The following is a 22,834-nucleotide window of genomic DNA, read 5'->3' as shown; positions in this document are numbered from 1 at the left end:
CTCTGTCACCTGTCATACAGACCGTGAGCCCAGCAGTAGCAGCTACAATGCCTCTTCAGGAACCTTCTACAGCTGTGTCAGTCAGATCACCATTGGTAAGTGCACTACAAGTATATATACTTCTACTTAATCAGATTCAAAACGTCTGATTTAAGTTACTTTTGAATTTCTGTGTTACAGTTGTCCGTCACACAGCTTTGTTCAGAATGTGTGGCTGGAGAAATATCAGATAATGATGAGGGAACAGCTCAGTACCACTGTATTGATCCAACAGCAAACGCCATTTTCAAGAATCAATTGCTACTGCAAGGACATTGTAAATATTTTTTAATAACAACTCATGAAATCATTGCCCTCTGCGGACCAGCCCAAAAATTAAAATCAGTAATGCCTGGTGTGAGTGGGTGAATAATGTATTACAGTAACATTTAAGAGAACTTACTGCAGTACAGTATGGTGCTGTATCCATTCTGACAGCCTGCCGGGGGGAACTTAAACATTGAATTTGCTAAGCAGTTAGAAAATTAAAGATTTCCCCTGACATGTAACTTTGTTTATATGTCAAGGGCTGCCGACAGGAAATAGTGCGCTGTTGACGAAGCTGTCAAAAATAATTTCCCTGTCTGTCACTAAACTGCAACCTCTCGCTTTTTTGCAATAATCAGACCTTGCCTTCTGACATTTTTTTCAATGAATATTACAGCCTGGTTAGCGGGAGATGCTGTAATCTGGATGCTGTGACAGTGAAGACTTTGGGTTCAGCTGAGGCTGTGCTGCAGCTGCATGCAGGTGTTCCTCTCTTCTCTCTGTGCTAAATAAATAGAAAAAAAAAACTAATGAAGTGCTGAAGGAGAGCTTTGGACCGTTGAGACTCGCCCCCTTTGGTTTTACACAGGAACAAGATCTATAGTCTTGCCCGGCACGCTGACATCAAAAAGTTAGTGTGCCACCTGTGATTTAAAAGCCCTGGCCTTTTGTTTGAGGGGAAAATACCAGTCAGCACCACTGTAGGTTCTTAAAAGTTCCAATCGATTACAATCTTCCATTAATTCCACCCTGCTTCATTGTTGTAGGAATTCACTGCGGTTGTGCAGCTGAAAGACAGAGCTAATCTTCAGCCCGAGGCAGGGATTCAGTGAAGGGTGACATGAGAAGCAATCAAATGTACCACACTGCTGTAACTTCTGCAGCACTGACTGATCACTGTTATACACATTCATAGAACTGAGAGCTCCAGATACTGTAGGCCATTTTTTTGTCTGTAATGTGTTTGATGTTTTGACATTTCCTGGAGCTATGAACATGCTCGGATTTTCTGTTGCATCCCTGAAAACGATTAAATTCATGTCTCGGTCAGTAACTGTGCTGGAGGAGTTTGTTTCTTTGGGTTGTGCTGACTCAGCTTTTTGGTTATCAGGTTTATGTTGTGAATTTCAGAATGATGGGAATTTATGGTTTCATGTAAAACAGAAGTTTACTGACATTTGTCAGTTTAATCATCAGCTAAAGCGTCTTGGTTTCGTTTTTTAAAAAAAACTTATTTTTATTGTCATTGTAGTGAAAAGCTCAAAGTTCCAACCCCCCCCCCACCCGACCAGAACCTTTTTTGGGGGTAAAAAGGCAGAGTAAAATGGACATGGACACCACAGACGAGTAGTAGTTCTGTTTGCGCTTGGAGGACGCGTTCCATACATGTGCAGTAGATCGCTACGCTACCAGTTGTAGTGTAGTGGCTGCGTGGACAAGTCTGCATACTGTACATGTATGGATGTCCTTTTTTTTTATATTTCCAAATAAATTATCAGGGATCGACTCCATCCTTGTGGCCTTGTGGTGTCCATGTAAACGTAATGAGTATCTATAACTAGGGCTGTACCGGATGTCATTTTTTTTTTAACATGTGAAGCTTCTATTGAGGATTTTGAATGAAGCTTTGAATGTCTGTTGTCATATTTTATGATGTCATCACCCTAAAAAAAGAAAAAAGAAATCCTTGAACAAAATCCCTAATTGATCAAAAAGTGATCTTTTTGCAAAGCAAGCAGCAACAGCAGTGAAAATGTTGTTTTTGAAAGGCTAAACGCCAACAAATATGGATTTAAGCAGAATATTTCGTTAGATAATAACATGTTGTGAATTTTAGAAATTATTACATTTGTCTTTTTTCAATAAATAGTGACTTTTGGACTTCATACCGCTATGGGGATATTGGAAATGTTTGGATCACATTAGTCGGAAACAATCCTACCATCAGAATCTAATTCTACAAATAGTATAATACTAATAATATTGATCTTAATACTGATCTTTATCTGCAACTGAGCAGAAAAATACCATGTTTGAATAGATATACAAAGAAAAAAAACAAGAAGAAGCTGTAGAATAGTTTTATCCTCTGGCTATTTTATGCAACTACATCTTCTGCATCAACCGACAGAAGCACATTCCGTGTTAAAACACACTCAGTGGAAACACTCTAGAAATCTTTTCCAACCACCGCAGCCCTGCATCCACCTAAAGGACTTCCACCGCAAGTCTCTCTGTGATTATTGTGTACACTCAGCCGAAACTTGTTATTGAATAGTGCAGCGCGTGGCCCAGATACCTGCACCTGCATTTGTTGTCTTACCTTCGAGGGTGTCAGGAAGTGCTACATATCTGGGCCTCGCTCTCCTGTGAGAGCCACGCGGGCACTTTTTTCTGATGACTGCGACATAGATATTGCTTAGAACACACTGTGTCCGAAAAGGCTGCGCGCACCGTGAGTTTTTAAAGGTCGTTCGGATACATGCCAGGTGTAGATTACCACCTCCGCCCCTCCCGCATGCTCAGGTGTCTTTTATGGGATGCTGGGGACTGTTGGCTCAATGCACCTCTTAATGGCTTTTTTGAATCGTCTTACACTATATGTACCTGGACCAAGTTTCAGCACAACCCATACATTTTAGAGTTCCAAAATCACTCAGTCGACAGTCTGTTGGCCATTTCTGAAAGTTTAAATAACGCTCCAAAGTTGTGCAGAATTTTGTCCTCTGACCTCCAGATATGTGAATGAAAATGGGTTCTATGGGTACCAACGAGTCTCCCCTTTACAGACATGCCCACTTCATGATAATCACATGCAGTTTGGGGCAAGTCATAGTCAAGTCAGCACACTGACAGCTGTTGTTGCCTGTTGGGCTGCAGTTTGCCATGTTATGATTTGAGCATATTTTTATGCTAAATGCAGTACCTGTGAGGGTTTCTGGACAATATCTGTCATTGTTTTGTGTTGTTAATTGATTTCCAATAATAAATATATACATACATTTGCATAAAGTAGCATATTTGCCCAATCCCATGTTGATAAGAGTATTAAATACTTGACAAATCTGCCTTTGGGGTACATTTTGGACAGATAAAAAATGTGTGATTAATATTTTAATCGATTGACAGCTCTAATATAGAGGCCCTGAAAACGTCTTTTCTCAATCAGCTTCTTACTGTGTTTAATGGACTCCTACAATAACGCAACATTTTCTACCAAATCTTTTCATGATTTCATGTGAGAGTCTGTGCTCCTCTTACTCAGTTGAAGTCATGGATGTATAAAGAGAACTGGATACAGCGTTCACTCCTTTGAAAGTTGCTCAATGGCGCAGGAAGTAAAAAAAAGTTCAACTTCCGAGTATTAAATTACACAGATCTTCTGGTGATCTTCTGCATCCATTGAGCCCATAGAGCAGCTGCAGTAATGTTTCCTTTAACTCCGCTTCCCAGCCCTCGGTCCAGCCTCGGTCTGGGGCTCATTTGATTGAACAGGGGAAGGGAAATGGATTCAGCTATTAGCGACAATGTCTATTCAAGTGTTCATACTGGGAAGTTGATTTACCTAAAAAAGAAATTGCCGCTGATTTACAGACATCTCTTTCCCAATGTAAGTCTATGGGAGAAAGCCTTTTTGGCAGACTCTTGTGTTTGTAGGGCTGGCCCTCTGCGGTCCAGCCAAAAAATCTCTTCGTGTGGGTATCATTTCCATGCAGAGATATTCAGATAAACATTTACTGTACTCCTGTTTTTTGTTTTGCCAACTTTCACACACCAAAGAATATCCTCTTTCAGATTTTTCTTGCCAAAAGGAGTTGTACTGTACTAAACACATTCCCCTCAGGGACAATAAACACCTTCTTTGTGTTCTAGTTGTCGCAAGTGCTGACTTCAGCACCAACATTATTTTTTCGGGGACACCCAGCCGGTCGACTCCATCGTGTGAAAACCCCCTTTTATTCCTTGCAGAGAATTTGAGGCTGTACAGTAAATTAGCGGAAATGGGATGTATAGCTTAGATTAGACCTCAGAATCTATCGTGCAGCTGAATGTGCTTTGTGAGGAGGAGCCAGCTGGGAGGCTCAGAGACTGCCAGGCCTTCCACTACTCTGCTATTGATCGGGATGTGTTTGTTCATTGCTGATGTTCCTTCGAAAATCTGCTGGGCTTTGTGTTTCACAGGAAACCAGGAGGTGAGGAGGGGGGGGTTAGAGTGTTCCCTAGTCCTACCTGACCGGTGTGTTACATAACAGCAGTGTGCAGGGAAAATCAGCAGAAGAAGAAAATCACAGCATACTGTTCTATAGGTTCAGAGAGTGAATATCCAAACAGGGATCATTATAGCGAAGGATCCAAATCGCACACTTTTTCTTTTTTACTACATACTGCAGCTACCCTTACCAAGTACGTACGTACTGTTGCATGCAGTATGTATACAATTGTGACATACTACTTGGTCCTAACATTGTGCTTTGATCCTCTTGCTCATATATCTGCAGCGCAGAGGATTGTGGGTCACAATAGCCAGAAAAGCATTCTGGCATGCATACTGCAAGATGCAACCGGATGTAGTAGGACATCCTGGTATTTTTTACATACAGCATTTGACATCCTATGTATTGGGACTATGTGATTATGTGATTACCATAAAGTGGGCATGTCTTTAAAGGGGAGACTCGTGGGTACCCATAGAACCATTCATCCATTGGAAATGTACCGAAATGCCCAAATGTGAGCATTATAAACAAACAAAATTTTGAGAATGACTGAAAGATAATAGTTCAAGGTAAATTTAGTAGTGCCACTTTTACCCTGATGTGTTTGGAAGAAGATAAACAAAATTTACAGTCTTGTTTGGCCCCGTCAACCTGCCAGAGACACTGAACTCAGACACCTGCCAGCCCGGAACCGTGCCGAGCTAGGTCACCAGTCTCAGAGGCCTCGTGAAACGGAGAGAGGAAGCCTTCTGAGGACAAAATCGAATGCAGGAGGTGAGCCGAGCTGGTTCAGCAGTCTGCGGCTCCTCATGAAGCAGAGAATGAGAGTCTTTGCTCTTCTTCTGCTTTGCGCCGGGTGTCAGATAGGGTCCATTATTTTTCTCAGTGTCTGAACATACGTGTATTCTCTCTGTCTAAAACGCTTTATTTTAACACCTGTCTATATATTCTAATGAGCCTGCATGTGACATAGGAAGGGGAGACAAATCTGAGAGGTTTATTGAATCACATGTTTTATAATCTAGGCAGCCCACAAAAAAACTGACTGGGTTGTCTTATTTCACAGTTTGTGAGTTGGTAGGCCCTCCAAATACCCAAATGGATGTGCACAAGCACTGATGAACTGAGTTTTTCATGATACAGTATGTTCCCTTTAATGATGATGCCAGCTCCCACCACGAGAGGGCAACATTGCTGAAGAGATTACTGTGATACTTTGGACTGTCATGGATCTACCAGCATTACAAAGAGCCTGTTAAAAGGTCAGAGTCTCGATAGTAGATGCTGCAAAACAAAAATCACTTGAAAAATGCAACTTGGTTTTAAAATTGGAGGCTGGAGTAAGTGTATTGCTGTGCATGATAAAGACAAAACAGATTGAAACTAATCCAAGTAAAAGTTTAAAACATATTTCCCCTAATCTCTCTTTCTTCTGATTATTGTCTCTTTGGCAGGGTTTGACCTCGGGGGTCAAGTGGCCATCGGCTTCTCCCACTGGAAGAGTCCTTTCCCAGCGAGCGGCCCGAATCTCCCCAGTCCGGACTGCGTTCACTCCGAGGTCACCGCTGTCCCGCCCGTCAGCGAGCACATGGAGCCGGTGTCCTGCCCAGCGTCGCTGTCAATCACCCCGCTGCCCACCTGCAGCGCCAGCCAGGAGACGCTCTGCGACAGCAGCACGAGTACGTAGAGTGCAGCACATTACATGCTTTAAAGGATCAATATGTAGCACTGACAGCCAGCGTTTTAAATGGGTAACAGCAGTCCAAATTCAAAACATTTGGCCTGTACACTCCTCTGGTGTGACTGATAGCAGTTAGAGAAAGTTTTTTGCAATTTGAGGGTTACCTTCTAGACACAACCGCATTAGCCTCTGACCATCAGTAGTCAGAAACACTTCACCAGCTTCACCTGCTGCCTTGATAACCAGCTGCACACAGACCACAGAGAGATGTGCTGAGGCTTTTCAGGTCGGGTAGAATCTGATGTTACGTTATCTCTGTTGATCCAGTTTGTTAGCATGCTTCCATGGCTGCAGAGGGCTGTGTTTGTGTGCCAGTTTGTTTCATATGTGGCATTGTTGTCTCAGAAGCCAGTAATTCAATTTCCTTAATCTCTGATGGCATATCATGGTTAATTTATGATTTATTACAGTAAATATATTACGTATTAGTCCTTTAAACTGCCAACCCTCAGTTTACCGGAGCAGCAGTTTGACATTTAAATCAAGGAAATACTTTTCAGATCAGCTCTGACTGGTAGAAATTAGTGATGTTGTCAGGGAAGCCCTTGGCAGAGACAATATATACATGGGTGTTTAAACAGTCTGGGGGTTGCACTAAGCAAAGAAGAAGAAACTTGACGATATATGTTGTCATGAACTGGCTCATGGTTCAGACAAAAGGAGGGAGAACACACAAAAATAGTGTGTGAAGATTTTGCATGCTAAAAGAAAAGACCAAACAAACAAAGCAATCAAACCAGGAGAGCATGTGGCAGCTGAGAGAGCTGTGAGAGAGTTACCGAGGACGACTGAACCGGCCGGCTTTGTAGGCTTGAAGCTGATCAAGCCCAGGTGAGCCGGCTGAGTAACGAGCTGCACCGGATAGGGGAGGAGACAACCAGCAGGGACACAGGAGGAGGCGTCACAATATATCAGTTTTCTCCCCAATAAAAAAACAGCAGACAAGCTGTCCACTATTAAAAAAACAAACAAACAAAAAAAACATTTGTTGTATTGGTTATTTTTTTAATGGGTCACAGACATTCATCCATTCTAAATAGCACATTTTGATCTCTCAAGAGTTGGCTATCAATCAGAATTTTTTTTTTCAAAATTAGCATCTGTTGTCCGCCCAAACAGAGACAACTACTTTGTCTCGTCTTTGCTCATCAGGGCATGATGAACAGAGATTTTGCTGTAATTTTTGTTGTCTATATTTTTACAGTTTATTCATGAAATAAAAGGACGTCAACGAATACTTGATGTCAAAACTTTCGTTGACAAAATGAACACTGCAAAGCACCACCGAATGTGATTTGGATCGGATCATGTGTTTTTTACTGTAAAGATTTTCTAAAATCAATCTGGATATGCCAAAAAAAAACAGATTTGTGCTGGCAGTCTGAACAAAACTACTTTAGCTTCAGGTGAACTAAGGGATGCATTCTTACAAGGGCCGGTCAAAGTTAACGCGATAATAACGCATTAAATCAAATTTGTTTTAATGCCACTAATCTTAAAGCCAGAGTGAAGATACTGGCATCATATGAAACTACAAAACCTTGTCATAGTAGGTTGTCGCGAAGGAGGCTAAATAACGCTCCAAACTTAGGCTAAATTTTGGCGAGAAAAAACAGGCATGTCCATTTTCAAAGCGGTCCCCTTGACGTCTGACCTCCAGATATGTGAATGTAAATGGGTTCTATGGGTACCCACGAGTCTCCCCTTTACAGACATGCCCACTTTATGATAATCACATGCAGTTTGGGGCAAGTCATAGTCAAGTCAGCACACTGACACACTGACAGCTGTTGTTGCCTGTTGGGCTGCAGTTTGCCAGATTTGAGCCCATTTTTTATGCTAAATGCAGTACCTGTGAGGGTTTCTGGACAATATCTGTCATTGTTTTGTGTTGTTAATTGATTTCCTATAATAAATATATACATACATTTACATAAAGTAGAATATTGGCCCGATCCCATGTTGATAAGAGTATTAAATGCTTGATAAATCTCCCTCTACGGTACATTTTGAACAGATGAAAAATGTGAGATTAATCACGATTAACTATGAACAATGTGTGTGTGTGTGTGTGCCCTTGAGTCTCCATCAAAAGGTACACACTGACACTGTCACCTGTGCCAACTGTCATTGTTTTGGGCTACGGCAACACTGACACAGGCAGCCCTTTCTTCTGATTGGCCGCTGACAGAGCAGCTTAACCTCTGATAGGCTGCCAGGGAAGACTGATTAAGCATGCCGATGAACGGCACGCACCTCCTCTCTCTCCTCTCTCCATCTCTCACTGTAAACATCCTGCTCATGCTTGTGTTTTTTTCCTCCAGAGGAAGATCTTTGAGAGCTTTTTTTGTGAGCTTTTGGTTCGTTGGTCATGTAAACTATGACAGATCTGGGAGAATGTGTGTCGGACCGACCGACGCAGTGATGAGGAGGATGGAGTAAAAAGTGGGGATGCTGGTTTCCCTCGTGGGACGTCGTGTTTGTTTGTTTTCCTCAGTGAGGTCATTTGCGTTCCGGGGCTGGTGGTGGTGGTGGGGGGAGGAGGGGTGACCGCTGTGTGTGTGTGCATGTATGGGGGGGAAATAATCTGGCTGTTTTGGCGTCTGCTGCTGCTGCTGCGGCTTTCCCCCCCCTCCTCTCCTCTCTCTTCCCCTATGAGGGGTGAAGCTGCCTCTCTACCTCTCTCACGGTGAGTGTTGTCAAGTTGTCTTGCAGCTTGTCCACCAGCGTGGATGTCTTTTTTGCTGCAGTGCTCTCTCTCTCTCTCTCTCTCTCTCTCTCTCTCATGTGTTGCTGCTCACACTCTTCTTTACGCTGCTTCATCTCTTTCCCTGTAAACCATGCAAGCATTTGACCTTCACACACGCTCATTTTTCTCTCCGAGCTGAATTTTTCCATACACTCCTCCATGCTGCATCGGTTGTAAAAACACAGAAATGGGTCATGCCTCTGTGAGGAGTGTGTGTGTGTGTGTGTGTGTGTGCTGCGACCGTGCCATCCAGTAGCAGGTTGGCAGGTGCGAAATCTCCACTGAGAACATGTACTGTACACCCCCCCCGCATCCACCCTAGGGCATGATGGGAGCATCCAGATGGAACCAACGATTCCTCCTCACAAGTGACTGACACCCGATCCCCTCGGCTACACATCCCACCTCCCATCCTTCTTCCCTTTCCTTCTGACATCTTTTATTCTCTTCACAGTGTGAGCTGTCAACTCCAGGCTGGGTTGTTTTTTTACGCAAGGAACCACGTTGTGTTTTTGTCTCACAAACTAAAAGGGCAAAGATGACATTAATGATTGATTAAATAAGCAAATTAAGTAGTTGCTCATAAAACCCAGTTTAATGTGTCAGTGGTCCTATGTCTACTATAGATTTAAGACATCATGTCTTGCTGTTTATATTGAGTTATTGCAGGCTAATTGAGTGAGAAATTAGTAGCCAAATCAATTTTATTTTAAAGGGACACTCCGGTGATTTTTGTATCACACTTAAAGTTGGATCCTTGTGAGAAGCAGATTTTTAAAAGATAAAAAAAGGTCCAAAGTATGGGCAAAGAAGTGAATGCCAAGAAGTGAAAGTCAATTGTTCATTCCATCGCAACAAGCTACGCTTCCGCCATTTTGGACTGGAAGCAGCTACCGGACGCCAGTAAGACGTCCACCTACAAAGTGGCGTACAAAAGTAAAACAAAATTATTTCTATTCTATTGTCATATTCTGCCGAAATGGCCTGTGTTGAACAATAAAATACTATAAATATAATAAGCATTTTCAGTCCAAAATGGCGGCATTTTCAGTCCAAAATGGCTGTTGGGTCAAGCGCCAAAAACACTGGATCCTACACTTCCCATAATGCAACTCTGTGGCGTCTTTTGTCCGATCATCCCTGCCAGAAAGCGTAGCAAAAGCTCCCCCTGTGTCATTCATGCAAATTTGACCGTTTGTGCAGTTAATGTTTATTCACTCCAAAGAGCCGACGCACTAACAGACATCAGCTGTAAGCTACAGGGCAATGGACACAACGACTCGGACTGTGCCTGTATGTGTGTTTTTGTTAAACTCAGCCTATGACTGATCACATAACTCACTTGCAACGCAGGTCCCCGACCAGAATCGAACAGTGGACATTGTGGCTTGGTGGCATGTGCTGTTATCATTCGGCTGACAGGACACTCCTAACTGCGTCTTTCCATTGACTTTGTATGCAATTATGCCGCCTCTAAAATTTGTCTGAACCATAGACTGTATATAAAGATGGACGACATGACAGCTCCCCAAAGTGAAGCCAAAACATCTTGATCGCCCCCTGGTGGCTGGCTGCAGTATAGGTCATTAGTCAAAGTACACGTCAAATACATTTTTCCCAAAGATGGTTTCTGTCATTTTATGTAGTTTTTATCACGCTGATGTATGTTCAATTATGAATTTTTCTAATAAGTTTGTTTTTAATTAGTTATTGGATGCCATAAAAAGGGGGTGAGACGCCATTGGTTCGGGTGGGTGACCTCGATACCGTAGTTCCAGCCCCCCCGATCACTACTGTGCAGACTCTGGCTCCAAATGACATCAAGATCTCAAGATGGTAGCTTTGGGATATTTTAGCTTCACTTCTGTACAGTGGGAGGAAGTGGAGAAGCGCTGTCCATCTTTATATACAGTCAATGGCTGTAACCAATTGGCTGCCACAGCGCTCCTAACCACGTCTTTCCATTGATTTGTATGCAATTGCTCCGCCTCAAATACCTTAGAAAGCTCCCCATAGGCTGAGTAGCTCCTCCGAAGACAACTAAACTGATCTTGATGTGTAAAATTGCCGGAGTCCCCCTTTAAATCCAAAAGGGATGAGATATGTGATAAAAAAAAATGTGCTAAGCATGAAAGCAGCAATTCAGCTGAGGCTGTTTGAGCTTTATTGGAGGATGGAGGAGGTCAACTGTGCATTTAGAAGTGAACAACATTCCTTTATTTCCTTCCCATAATGACTAGTGGCTTACCTAACTCCACTCTCAACGACGCACTTGAGATCTGTAATCACACTTTGTTGACTGAGAAGACAGAAATACCAGCTACAACCTGAAAATGAGATGAGCAGCATAAGAAATGCTGATTAAATATGTATCTGACACGTTGAAATAACAGGCGTGTAGCCTACTTAGTTCTGCACTCATTCATTTTCATGAGCTACTTGCTCCAAATACTGGAGGCCCCGATTCAAAACTACTGGGTTGATGAATTTAAATGATTAATAACGATATGCTGTACATGGAAGGAGAACCTGACTTCTGACACTGACATAATGGGATCAGCTAGATCATTTTACGAGAGAAGTCTTCTCTCGTAAAATGATCTAGGAGACCAACAGAGTGGTGTGTTTTCTCAGAAGGCTCACAACACAGTTAATGAATGAATTACATAACCGCGAACTATGAATCTTCAACTGAACTGAATATCGACTACCTCTAGCAAAAGTTTGTGTGCATCTGTATTTGACTATATATGTTCATTAGGAGTTATCCTCTGCCCTTAAATAACCAAAAACAAAAGAAAAAGAAGAAAATTGATGCAGCTTCATGCATCATTTATGCATTTTTTTGTGCATGTTCTCTTTTTGTTTTCAGGACAGCTAATCTCTATAAACAGATCTCTGCTTATGAATGCAGAATCTGTAGGACACGGGACAAGATTTTGTAGTCCAAGTAGTATTGACCAATCACGTTTGAGCTGCCTTTGGTTGCAATTAAGTAAATGGTCCGCGCTGAGAGCAAAGGAGGCAGAATGCATTGGCCGAAATGCAATCTCGGAACTCAACGGCCACCATCTGTCGACTCTAACTCCATTCTCGCCTCACCTCAAGGTGCTAATCGGACTGTAAGCAATGATTGGAAGAGGAAGTCTTGGTCCAGATATCCATTATCCGGATATCTGCTGGCTACACTGTCCATAACCCCCAAAATATTGTCCGTTGTCCCCAGAGGCAAAATCATCATCAGACCGATAGCCGATGGGTATAACACTATGTAATACGGTCCTTGTGCCACTTAGTCCCACTGTTGGCCAATAGCAAAGGACTGTTCATCTATAGCTTATTGTTGTGTACATTGCCTAGATTTGTCGTGACTAGCTAGTAGCTATCGTTTTTATTTTGTTGAGTGTTGTAAGAAGGGGAGGCCTGGGGGAAAAAGCAACCTGTTCTCACTCCCAACTCGTCAAATACCGCCGTTTGGTCAGTGCCCCTCGACATTGGAAACCGACGCCCTTTAGCAACAACGTATGTGACCAACCGGGCTTTCAACTAACTCCAATGTAAACCCACCTGCGGCGTTATTTGACAGTGACGTAGTATTAATAGCGTGGGAGGTTGCTAAGGGCGGGCAGGAAGGGTGGTGGATGGGTCAAACAAACTCAAGACTTTCAACCAGGAGACCGCTGTTCGTGTCCTGTGTGAAACTAAAAGTAATGTTGACTTATTTTATCATGTTAGTCACATGACTCGTCGGTATTGTCAGTCCTGTGAGTCACATGAGTCGCTAGTCAGTGAAGTTAACATCAACCCACGAACGTTTCCTAACCCCTAACTAAGTGGTTGTGTTGCCTAAACCTAAATCTTCCTGTGAAAACAGAAGTTTGTTTTGAAAGAACACATGCATGTAACGAGCCTTCCCCAGTCCGTCCAAAAATGCCGCAAGAGGGGTACCCCGTGTATCGGTCTCCAATGAGAGTTGGGAGTGAGAATGTGTTGGAAAAAGACAATGCCGTATCAAGTAGCTAATTGAAACACCTAAAGTTGTATTTCCTGTCACTGAATTCTGCTTCTGTGTGCTGCCAAAAGCCTCAGCACGACGCAACCTCAGTCGTGGCTCGGGTTGCAGACAGACCATAGGCCCGTTAAAGTTTGATGGATACATTGTTTGACTGGCCACTGTCTCGGCACAGCGGCATGATGTAGGCTAATATGTGGTGTGTCAGTCCTTCGAGAGCCAATATTTATAGTAAGCCATTCTTTCTCTCTCTATAATGAGACCGGAGAGCTGTGTAGTGCTGAGGAAACAGTGTCGGTGAGCATCTTGGATTCGGTGTGGTGAAGTTAACAAGCCAGTGCTGTTGATCCCCCATAGTCATCACATACATCTATGTGTAAAAAAGTGCACTTCTTGTCTCAGTCTTTTATTTTGTAGGCTCTGTTTCATTCTTGGGAAAAAATGTAAGTCTATTGGATGTTATCAACTTCGTCTCTGGATTAGCTAAATAAACCCCAGCAGTGAAATGTTTACTACCACTCTGAGTAAAACAGGACGCTGAGCACTGATGTTTTCACCGGTATGAAATTTATCACGTTGCTTATTAGCCGCATCCATCGGCTCCAATGTTCCAAAGCATCAACGGGCTGATTAAGAGCCGAGTCGCTTCCTCCAACCTCTATCTCTGTCCCCGGTACCACGGCTCAGCAGAATTTTTTTTGCTGAGTCGCCTTTCGTGTCACAAAATTCAGCGTGCAGACCTCTAAGACAGCCACCCACCTCTCCTGAAGTCTTCCTGCTCTCTCCAGAGAGCTGAAAGTAAGAGATACCGACATATTTAGATGGATGATTTAAGCGGTTTTGCTAAGCTTTGAATAATTCCCTCCCTCAAAGGACACAGTCTGGGTTGACAAATAGACCCAATTAGCTTGTGTGTTCCTGTGGAGTGTTTCTTTTCAAGGTCTTTTCAAGGTTAATCCTTATTAAGGAGATAAAAGTTACCGAGCTTGTGGGTCTTCCCACTTTGGCTTAGACTCATCTTTCTTTCACGTCTTACTCTCTTTATTCCTGCATCTTCTTTTTCTTCATTCCACCTTTTCTGATTTTGCTTTTACACGACAGCACAGGGAAAAAGTTTGTGGTAGTGTGAATGGTTATCTAACCATGGACCCTTTGACCCTTCGCTAGTCAGACTTCTACTGTCTAAGTTTATTTGTTGCACAACACTTTCTAGTTCTGTCCTCCCTTCAATGGAAGTAATTTCCGGATGTGCTCTGGGTTAGCGGAGCTAGCTTTCCCAACTAAAAAAACATGGCTGGCCAAGCTAGCTTCAAGATGCTAACCTCCTGTGTCCTGTGGAAGACTTTATCAGTTACGTAACTGATATTACTAGTGACTAACATTTTTTGTCAAAGCTGCTTTAATCAATATTTTCAGTGGGTCTTATAACTGTGCAATGTCAAAGGTGTTGTATTTTAGTCCTATCGGTCAAACATTTGTTGTCAAACAGAAAATTTCAACCTATTGTAGAACAGGGTTTTTGCTTTAAAGGTCCCATATCGTGCTCATTTTCAGGTTCATACTTGTATTTTGTGTTTCTACTAGAACATGTTTACATGCTGTAATGTTAAAAAACACATCCTCGTACTGTCTGCCTGACTAAACCTGTATTTACCCTCTGTCTGAAACGTTCCGTTTTCGTGGATTTCAACGGAATTGCAACGGAATTGCGTTGCTAGGCAACAGCTTGGGTCCATGTTTACTTCCCGTCAGCTGATGTCATTCACATACACTGCAACAGGAAATAAACTGGGACACATTTAGAATGTTTACGTTTAAAACCGTGTAATGGTCTAAATATTGTATATTTGTGACATCACAAATGGACAGAAATCCTAACCGCCTGTTTTAAACGCACAATTTCTGAATACGGGCTGTGTGTATTTCTCCGTATATTTAGCGTTTTGATCGTTTAACAGGATTTATAAGGCACTTAAACCTGCTTTATAATATAAAAGACCTGAAAATCTCACTTTTTACAATATGGGACCTTTAAAGAAGAGATCTTGTAAGGCCATAAGTTGCCTGAAATACGGAACTACAGTATAGTTGAAGGTACAGGTCTTGCATGAATGGTGACAACCACCCATGCTCATCTACTTAGAGTAGCTGACAGTACGTTTGTGTGTTTAAGGGGTTTGAAAGTACATTTTTACTCAATCCCACTGCACTTATACAGTGCAGAGCTCTTTTTCACTGTTCGCTCTTTATGTTCTATACTGTTTTGTGTCTTTTCTCTGAGAGCAAGAAATAAATCACAAAAGGGACAAGTAGTACCAGAGGGTTACTTTAGTTAGAAAGGTTTCAAAACATGAAGATAATAATAAAGTTCTCCGTGTCCTATAGGTGTGAGTTTATCTCTACATGGGTCTGAGCCCCGGCGGCGGAGCCCCCGACGACGCAGAGTCCCGCTGCAGCCCTCGGCCTCAGGCTACCAGGCAGCGGACAGACCTCTTGCCTTCCCCTCCTGTGGGACGGCGGACATCATGGAGGAATCCTCGTCTAAAGCCGAGGACTCCAGCAGTCTAGACGACGTGCCTCCCCTCGGTGAGACCCAGCGCCACTAGGGCTTCAAGTTTCTGTACACTTCTTATACCTTCACCCCTTTGCGAGACTCGCGATCCCCAACCGACTTTACTGTCTTTCAGAGGCTGTAGCAGGTTCAGTCTTAGAGGTAGAGTTAAGATACTGGGATCTTATGAAACTGCAACCGAAGGAATCCTTCGGTACCAACCATGTCATGTCTAGCTTGTCGAGAAGGAGGTTAAATAACACTCCAAAGTTGGCAAGAAAAAACTGGCATGACCATTTTCAAAGGGGTGCCTTGACCTCGGACCTCAAGATGTGTGAATGAAAATGGGTTCTATGGTACCCACGAGTCTCCCCTTTACAGACATGCCCACTTTATGATAATAAATTGGGTATCACTGTAAAGCTGAGACTCTTGTGGATCCAATGAGCCCAATTCAATTCATGTGTGATGTTGTTAGTCGTCCCTATGGTAGCCATTTCATTGTAGTGAGACCATTTTTTGAAACTTGACCTCACTGTATAAAATGACCTGTGGTGACCTCTAGGATAATCACAGCCTCATGAAACTTTACAACCACAAACTAAAGACCTAGAGCATTCAGAGGATGTATGGCTTATAAATAGGTGCTAATGTTGCTCTGTATACTCTGCTAATCTTCCCACCAGCTGTGAAGGCGGTTAATGTGCTGCTGGAGAGAAAAAGGTCAGAGAGCACCAGCAGCCCGTCCAGAGACGACGACTCCACCCTGCTGAACCCGGGAACCAACAGCAGCATCCTCGATGAAAACACAAAGTCGGATTCTGGCCTCCCAGAGGTCAGTGGTGAAACTAAATCTCAGGGCTCCCTGAGGTCATTGCTTCTTTCACCCCAACTGAAGATATAGTTTATAGAGTGATATATATAAATGTTAACATACAAACCACAGCCAGTAGACTCTTCCTCTCAATGGCCAGTTACTATTCGTTCCTCATTCTCTCTCTGTCGTCTGTCAGGGGAGGAGTAAGTCCAGCGGCCTTTGCTTCAGCGATGGAAAATGTCGCATTGACTACATCCTGGTTTACAGGAAGTCCAGCTCGCTGTCAGAGAAGAGGGAGATATTTGAGCGGAACATCCGTGCAGAGGGCTTACAGATGGAGAAGGAGGTGAAGAACATTTACACTCGCTGCTTATTTCATTATGTTGAGATGGGTCCAGCTAAATCATCGTCAGTACCGGCCTTACATTTAGCACATTTGCAGCCCTGTCTTTGCTCAAGGGCACGTCAGCAGGGCAGAAACTATAATCAGCGGCTCCACCTGAGGAACGGCCTTTCTAATCACATCCGGCCTCCGTCTCTGTGTTGAGAAAAATTATTTTTGCTCTCACTGCTCCGGAAAGGTGTTTTTCACTTTCTGGCCAAGTTGCCGAGCAAAAATAGCCACTTGTTTGTAAACCGATGACTGCAAATAAACACGAAGATTGGTAAAAACTATGGAGGACAGAACCTGCCAACATAAAAAATAAATAAATGACTGAATAAATAAATAAATATGTCATTAAATGTAGCAAAAATAGTATTGAAAATAAATGTAGCCATTAATTAATTGATAATATTTTCCCTTTTCATTTGCATAACGAGGAATAAATGCATTAAGAAATGTATAAAGAAATATTTAAAGAAATGAATTCAGAAATAAATAAGTTTGGGGAAATAAATAAGGGTTGAAATGAAAGGGGAAATCATACAGAAATGAATAAATAAAAAATAAATACATTAATAAATACACACATTTAAAAGTAAAATAAAAAATGCAAAAATAAATAAATTAAAAATAAATGTAAAATAAATTAAAATTATATGCAAAAATGAATAAATATATTTTCAAAATAATAAAATTAATACATAATTAATAAAAGGGAAATTTAAACAGAAGAATAAATAAATAAGGGAATTAATACAATGATAATTAAATAAAGAAGCACATTAAAACAGAAATATCAATTTATATCACATTTTATCACTTATTTAATGGCTACATTTATTTTTAATATTATTTTTGCTACGTTTAATGACATTTATTTATTTTTTGAGTCATTTATTTATTCATTCATTTTTTTTATTTTGGCAGATAATTAATGGCTACATTTATTTTTTGTTTTTTTGATTTTGGCAGGTTCTGTCCTCCGTACATTCCTGTAGTGACAGAGAATTAGCTTTGCTGTGATTACTTTGGCAAACCTGCAGCCGCATTCATAATGTGCAACATGAGCAACATCAATACCAATTTGTGTGAAGAAGCAATTTAACGCTCACTCCTATAATGCATGTAATCTCAATGGCCAGATTGCTGAATTTTAAAATGCTCCGAGCCTTTGTGCCCAGTCTTACGAGTGCTGTTGTGGCGCTCGTTGGTGCGTCACCGCTCATAGAGCCGAAACAAATGTGCTGATGGCAATTTTCTCCCCTGCTGCTTCTTATTTAGCCAAAGTGTCACTTTGAAAGAGTGGAAAATGAGGATGTTGTGATGTGTGCGTGTGTGTGTATATTAACTTCTGCACTATCTGCCTATGCAGTGGCATCAAGGTAATCATTATCTAGAACATGCAGGGGAAACAATGGTCATTGTCTCCTTCAACAGCCGGCTTGAGTGTGTTTCTTGCATGGAGTCATTTTGTTATTTTTAGTTTTCTCTCCAGTTAGCTCCTGATTCATGTACCTTTAGACTGACTCCCACTCTGTCAGGCAGCGCTAACAGGTGAGGAAGAGCAGAACCGAGCAAACATATTGATGTTGACGTTGAAGACGTTGATGTTGTTGCATATGTAGGATGGAACCTGACAAAATAAAAAAAATAAATGACTTGATAAAAAAATAAGTATGTTATTAAATGTAGCAAAAATAATATTATAAAATAAATGTAGCCATTAATTAATTGATAAAATGTGACAAAAATTGATATAATAATAATTTGCTTCTTTATTTATTGATCTTTATATTTTATCTTTCTCACTCTTCTTTTTAATTGTTTTTATATATTTTATGTTTATTTTTTAATGTGTTTTTATTTTTTATGTATTTATGAATTTCTTTCTTTCTTTATTTCTGTACGATTTTCCCTTTGCATTTCAACCCTTATTTATTTCCCTAAACTTATTTCTGTATTCTTTTATTCATACATTTCTTTTTACATTTCTTTATGCATTTCTGCCTCCTTATGCAAATGAAGGTCTGTCGTGCATAAATGCATAAACACATACATTTTAAAATAAATACAAACTAAATGCAAAAATAAAATAAATGTAAAATTTAAAACAAATAAATACATAAATAAATAAAAGGGGAAATGAAACAAAAGAGTAAATTAATAAGGGAATTAATACAAAGATAAATAAATAAAGAAGCAAATTAAATCAGAAATATCAATTTATGTCACATTTCATCAATTAATTAATGCCTACATTTATGTTTATTTTTGCTTCATTTGAAAATATTTTCTTTATCTATCGAGTCATTTATTTATGCATTTTTTATTTTGGCAGGTTCTGTCCTCCATAGTTGCAGTGGCCTGCACCGAGACAATATTTTTATAGTCCTCCCTCTTTTAACTATCTTATCTTCTCTGATGAAATTAAATTGCTTTATGTGTGTGTGTGTGTGTGTGTGTGTGTGTGTGTGTGTGTGTGTGTATGTATGTGTGTGTGTGTGTGTGTGTGTGTGTCTCTGTGTGTGTGGTTTCTTTCCAGGGCTCGTTAACAAACAGCGATGTGATTTTTCTGAAAGTTCATGCACCATGGGACGTTCTCTGTCGCTACGCAGAGCTCATGAACATTCGCATGCCTTTTAGGTGAGACAACAAAACTCTCCTAAAAGTGTCTTATAATGGGAAAAAAACACTTAAAGGTACCCTATGGAGTTTTCTTTTCATTTACTGTGACTCACCAAAGGTCTTATATCATGACAAATACATTTCCTTCCTCATAAAACATTTGCAAAAGCCATTTTTTTAAAATATTGTAAATCCTGAATTGTTTAAATCCAATGCTGTGTCTCAATTTGAGTATTTCCATACTTCCGTTTGCTACGTGGCGGAAGGGGAGGGCCCATCATCTTACTTCAAACTCGTGAAAATGGCGTTTGCTAGCTTGTAGTCTTCTTTTTTACTGCCTTTGTTGGTGCATTGCTGCGCTTCTTTGCGTGTTACCGCTACTAACTGTTGATCAACGGACTACCATGAAACCGGCAGCAGAAATGTGTATTGTGTCACCTGTGTGCTTTTGCACAATACAAACATAACAAGGTCACATGCATAAAAACATTACTCCATAGTGGTCGAAGAACTCCAGTGGCTACCTTTAATGTTTTGTATTAGTAGTATTATCATATCTATTATTAGCAGCGATAGCAGTAATGGTAAAAACATAGTAGAATTGATACTTTAAGCAAGAATAGAAGTAGTAATAATAACAAAAGTATCATTAGTAGTACTATTTATTGATGTTATTATCCTGTACTATTTTCTAATTTAATCATTCCCAACGTCCAGGAGGAAAATCTTTTACATGCACCGACGGCACAAGTTCATGAGCAGGTGAGTGTTCATTCAAAGAGGCAGCATGAGATCAGCTGACGAGGCAGGACTTGTGCTCCGGCAGCTTTAACAAAAAGAAACTTCACTTGCAGGATGGAGAAGCGCATCAACAAGTTTCGTGGCTGGCTTCCCCGCAAGCCCATGAAATTTGACAAGGAAACTCTGCCCGATCTGGAGGAGAACGAGAGCTTCACCGCGCCCTTCAGTCGATCGAGGATACATCAGTGAGTTTTTTTACAGAACAGTCCTTTTAAAAAGTCATCCCTGAGAAATGACTTATCGAACACTGGTGCCTGGTACAATTTCCATTTCCTCTTTTGTGCTTGTGCCACTTGAAATTCTCTCCGTTGCCTTTCTCATACAAAATTGCCACACTACACACACACAGAAGAAATATCATTCACAGCAGACAGATTTGTAATAACTGGTTCGTTTCACTGCAGTTTCATCATCCACAACAAAGAGACTTTTTTCAACAACGCCACCAGAAGTCGAATCGTCCATCACATCCTCCAGCGGGTCAAATATGAGGAGGGTAAAAATAAGATGGGTGAGTTTTTTTTCCCTGGACATAATGACACAATTCTAGAAATATTTGAAATGTGACAATGAACAGGGTGGGCTGTCGTCGTTGTTTTCTCCACTTTACGTTAGCAAAGAGAACAATAGCATAGCTAACTGATAAAGCAAAAGAGCATACAGTACAATAGGTCAGATGGACGGTGCTTTTTACAAACACCCTCTGAAGGAGTTTAGGGCATGCTGTTGTACTTATACATCAGACTGGCAAGACTTGCATGACCACGCCCCTTTTTTGGGGAAAACAATCCTGTGGCCCTCATAGACAGTAACAGCGTAAACAGAAGAAGTTAAAACATGTCTCCAAACTTCTTCGACTTTAAACAAACCGGTAAGAGTAATAACGCTATGCCGAAGAGTTGCTGTGTAGTTAGTTGCACCAACAATAGATACAAAAGTCGCATCATCCACTGTGTTGGATGGGGGAAGGCAAGATCGCAAAATAATTATTAGACATGGGTATAAAACAAATGTTTGTTTAACAAGAGATGAATGCATACAAACTTGTCAAAATTACAATCCAAACATACGTCAAATTGCATCGAAGTCTGTGGGATCTTCAGTTTTCTATCCCCCAAAAAGGGGGCGGGCCTTGACGTTTTGCAAAGTACCTGTATGTGCCAGTCTGATGTACATACTGAGAATTTGAATTCAAACAGATCAAGTTCAAACAGTAGTTTGAATTTTGATAGCCCTAGTATCTGCTACACTGCTTGACTGACAGCATCAGGCTTCTGTTTCTCTTCTTTTCATTACTCTCCGTTTTTCATTCCAGGACTTAATCGTCTTTTGAGCAATAGTTCATACGAGGCAGCTTTCCCTCTTCACGAGGTAATTCGACTGATCTCCATAATTCTGTCACCTGTTTTTAAGTCATAACTGCATTCAGTGTCATGCATGTGTTCCTGGATTCCAGGTACTGATATTACAGCAATTACAGATTATGATTCTCCATGTCTGTGTACGTGTCTGGACGTTAACAGGGGAGCTACCACAGCAAAAACTCCTTCAGAATACACGGAGCGGAGAACCATCGGCACCTGCTGTACGAATGTTGGGCCTGGTGGGGGGTTTGGTACAAGTACCAACCGCTGGACCTCATCAGGTAGTTACAGTCGAGCACTTCAAGGGGTCAAAGTGACACATTTAAAATCATGATTTAGTTGCAGTAAAGGACTTTGCACACCAAGTTTGTATTTCTCGTATGCGTTATTCTACTGAAACTGAAGAATTTGTTCCTCTTGTGCTCTGCTGTTGTTTCAGGAGGTATTTTGGGGAGAAGATTGGCCTGTACTTCGCCTGGCTCGGCTGGTACACGGGCATGCTGTTTCCTGCGGCTCTGGTCGGCGTCTTTGTATTCCTGTATGGCCTCTTCACTCTGGAGCACTGCCAGGTCAGGTAAACACAGCTCTTCTCTTTTCTGATAAAATAACACAGACTGTTTATAAGAGGTCATCGTGACGTCATCCATTGGTTTGTGGACTGCCGTTTTGAAGCCTTAAGTTCGGCATTTTGTCTGTCGCCGTGTTGTTTTTTTTGCAACCAGAAGTGACACGAGAGGGTGGAGCTAAGTACGACGAATAAGACATTTTTTTCGCAACCAAAATGTTACAATTAATTAACATAAAGTTCTGAGACGAAAACACTCAGACCGGACAACGCCGTGGTAGCGACCTGTCATTCACAAGGTAGCCACGCCCTAAAGCATACCCTGCTTTATGGTGTATTTGACTCTAAATGGGACCATAATTTACTACATGAACATCATGCTGTATTGAAGAAGACTTGAAACTAGTGATGTTTACTGAGATAATAAATCAAGTGAGAAGTCGGTTCATTTTCTCATAGACTTCTATATAATCAGACTTTTTTTTGCAACCAGAGGAGTCGCCCCCTGCTGGCTGTTAGAAAGAATGCAAGTTTAAGGCACCTTGGCTTCACTTTTCCGACCCCCAGAGCTGGTAGTTGTATTATATTTAAAGCATTTTAAAAATATTTTTAAAGCCTTGTTTTATGCTGCACACATGCTAAATAAGTACAGATCAGATCGACGATTTATTTAGTGAAGAATTCAGGTCATTTTTCTGAAT

At 41.3% G+C, this 22,834-nt stretch overlaps 1 protein-coding gene across 2 annotated transcripts in view; it reads left to right on the top strand.

The window, feature by feature from the left end:
* The window catches only part of LOC141761844 (anoctamin-4-like), a 52,159-nt gene that overhangs the window by 4,307 nt on the left and 25,018 nt on the right, over positions 1-22,834 (top strand). The window contains exons 2-13 of one of the 2 annotated variants that reach the window (XM_074625484.1): positions 21-95; positions 5,978-6,202; positions 15,411-15,611; positions 16,263-16,411; positions 16,590-16,739; positions 19,321-19,421; positions 20,121-20,165; positions 20,258-20,389; positions 20,609-20,715; positions 21,520-21,575; positions 21,728-21,849; positions 22,008-22,142. In XM_074625484.1, coding sequence (XP_074481585.1) covers positions 21-95; positions 5,978-6,202; positions 15,411-15,611; positions 16,263-16,411; positions 16,590-16,739; positions 19,321-19,421; positions 20,121-20,165; positions 20,258-20,389; positions 20,609-20,715; positions 21,520-21,575; positions 21,728-21,849; positions 22,008-22,142 — 1,498 coding nt within the window. The remainder of the gene's footprint in view (positions 1-20; positions 96-5,977; positions 6,203-15,410; positions 15,612-16,262; positions 16,412-16,589; positions 16,740-19,320; positions 19,422-20,120; positions 20,166-20,257; positions 20,390-20,608; positions 20,716-21,519; positions 21,576-21,727; positions 21,850-22,007; positions 22,143-22,834) is intronic. The other variant, XM_074625485.1, reaches the window with a different exon arrangement.

Source organism: Sebastes fasciatus, chromosome 23 (genome assembly GCF_043250625.1).
Source record: "Sebastes fasciatus isolate fSebFas1 chromosome 23, fSebFas1.pri, whole genome shotgun sequence".
Classification (NCBI taxonomy): Eukaryota; Metazoa; Chordata; class Actinopteri; order Perciformes; family Sebastidae; genus Sebastes; species Sebastes fasciatus.
This window is presented reverse-complemented; position numbering and strand designations above follow the sequence as displayed.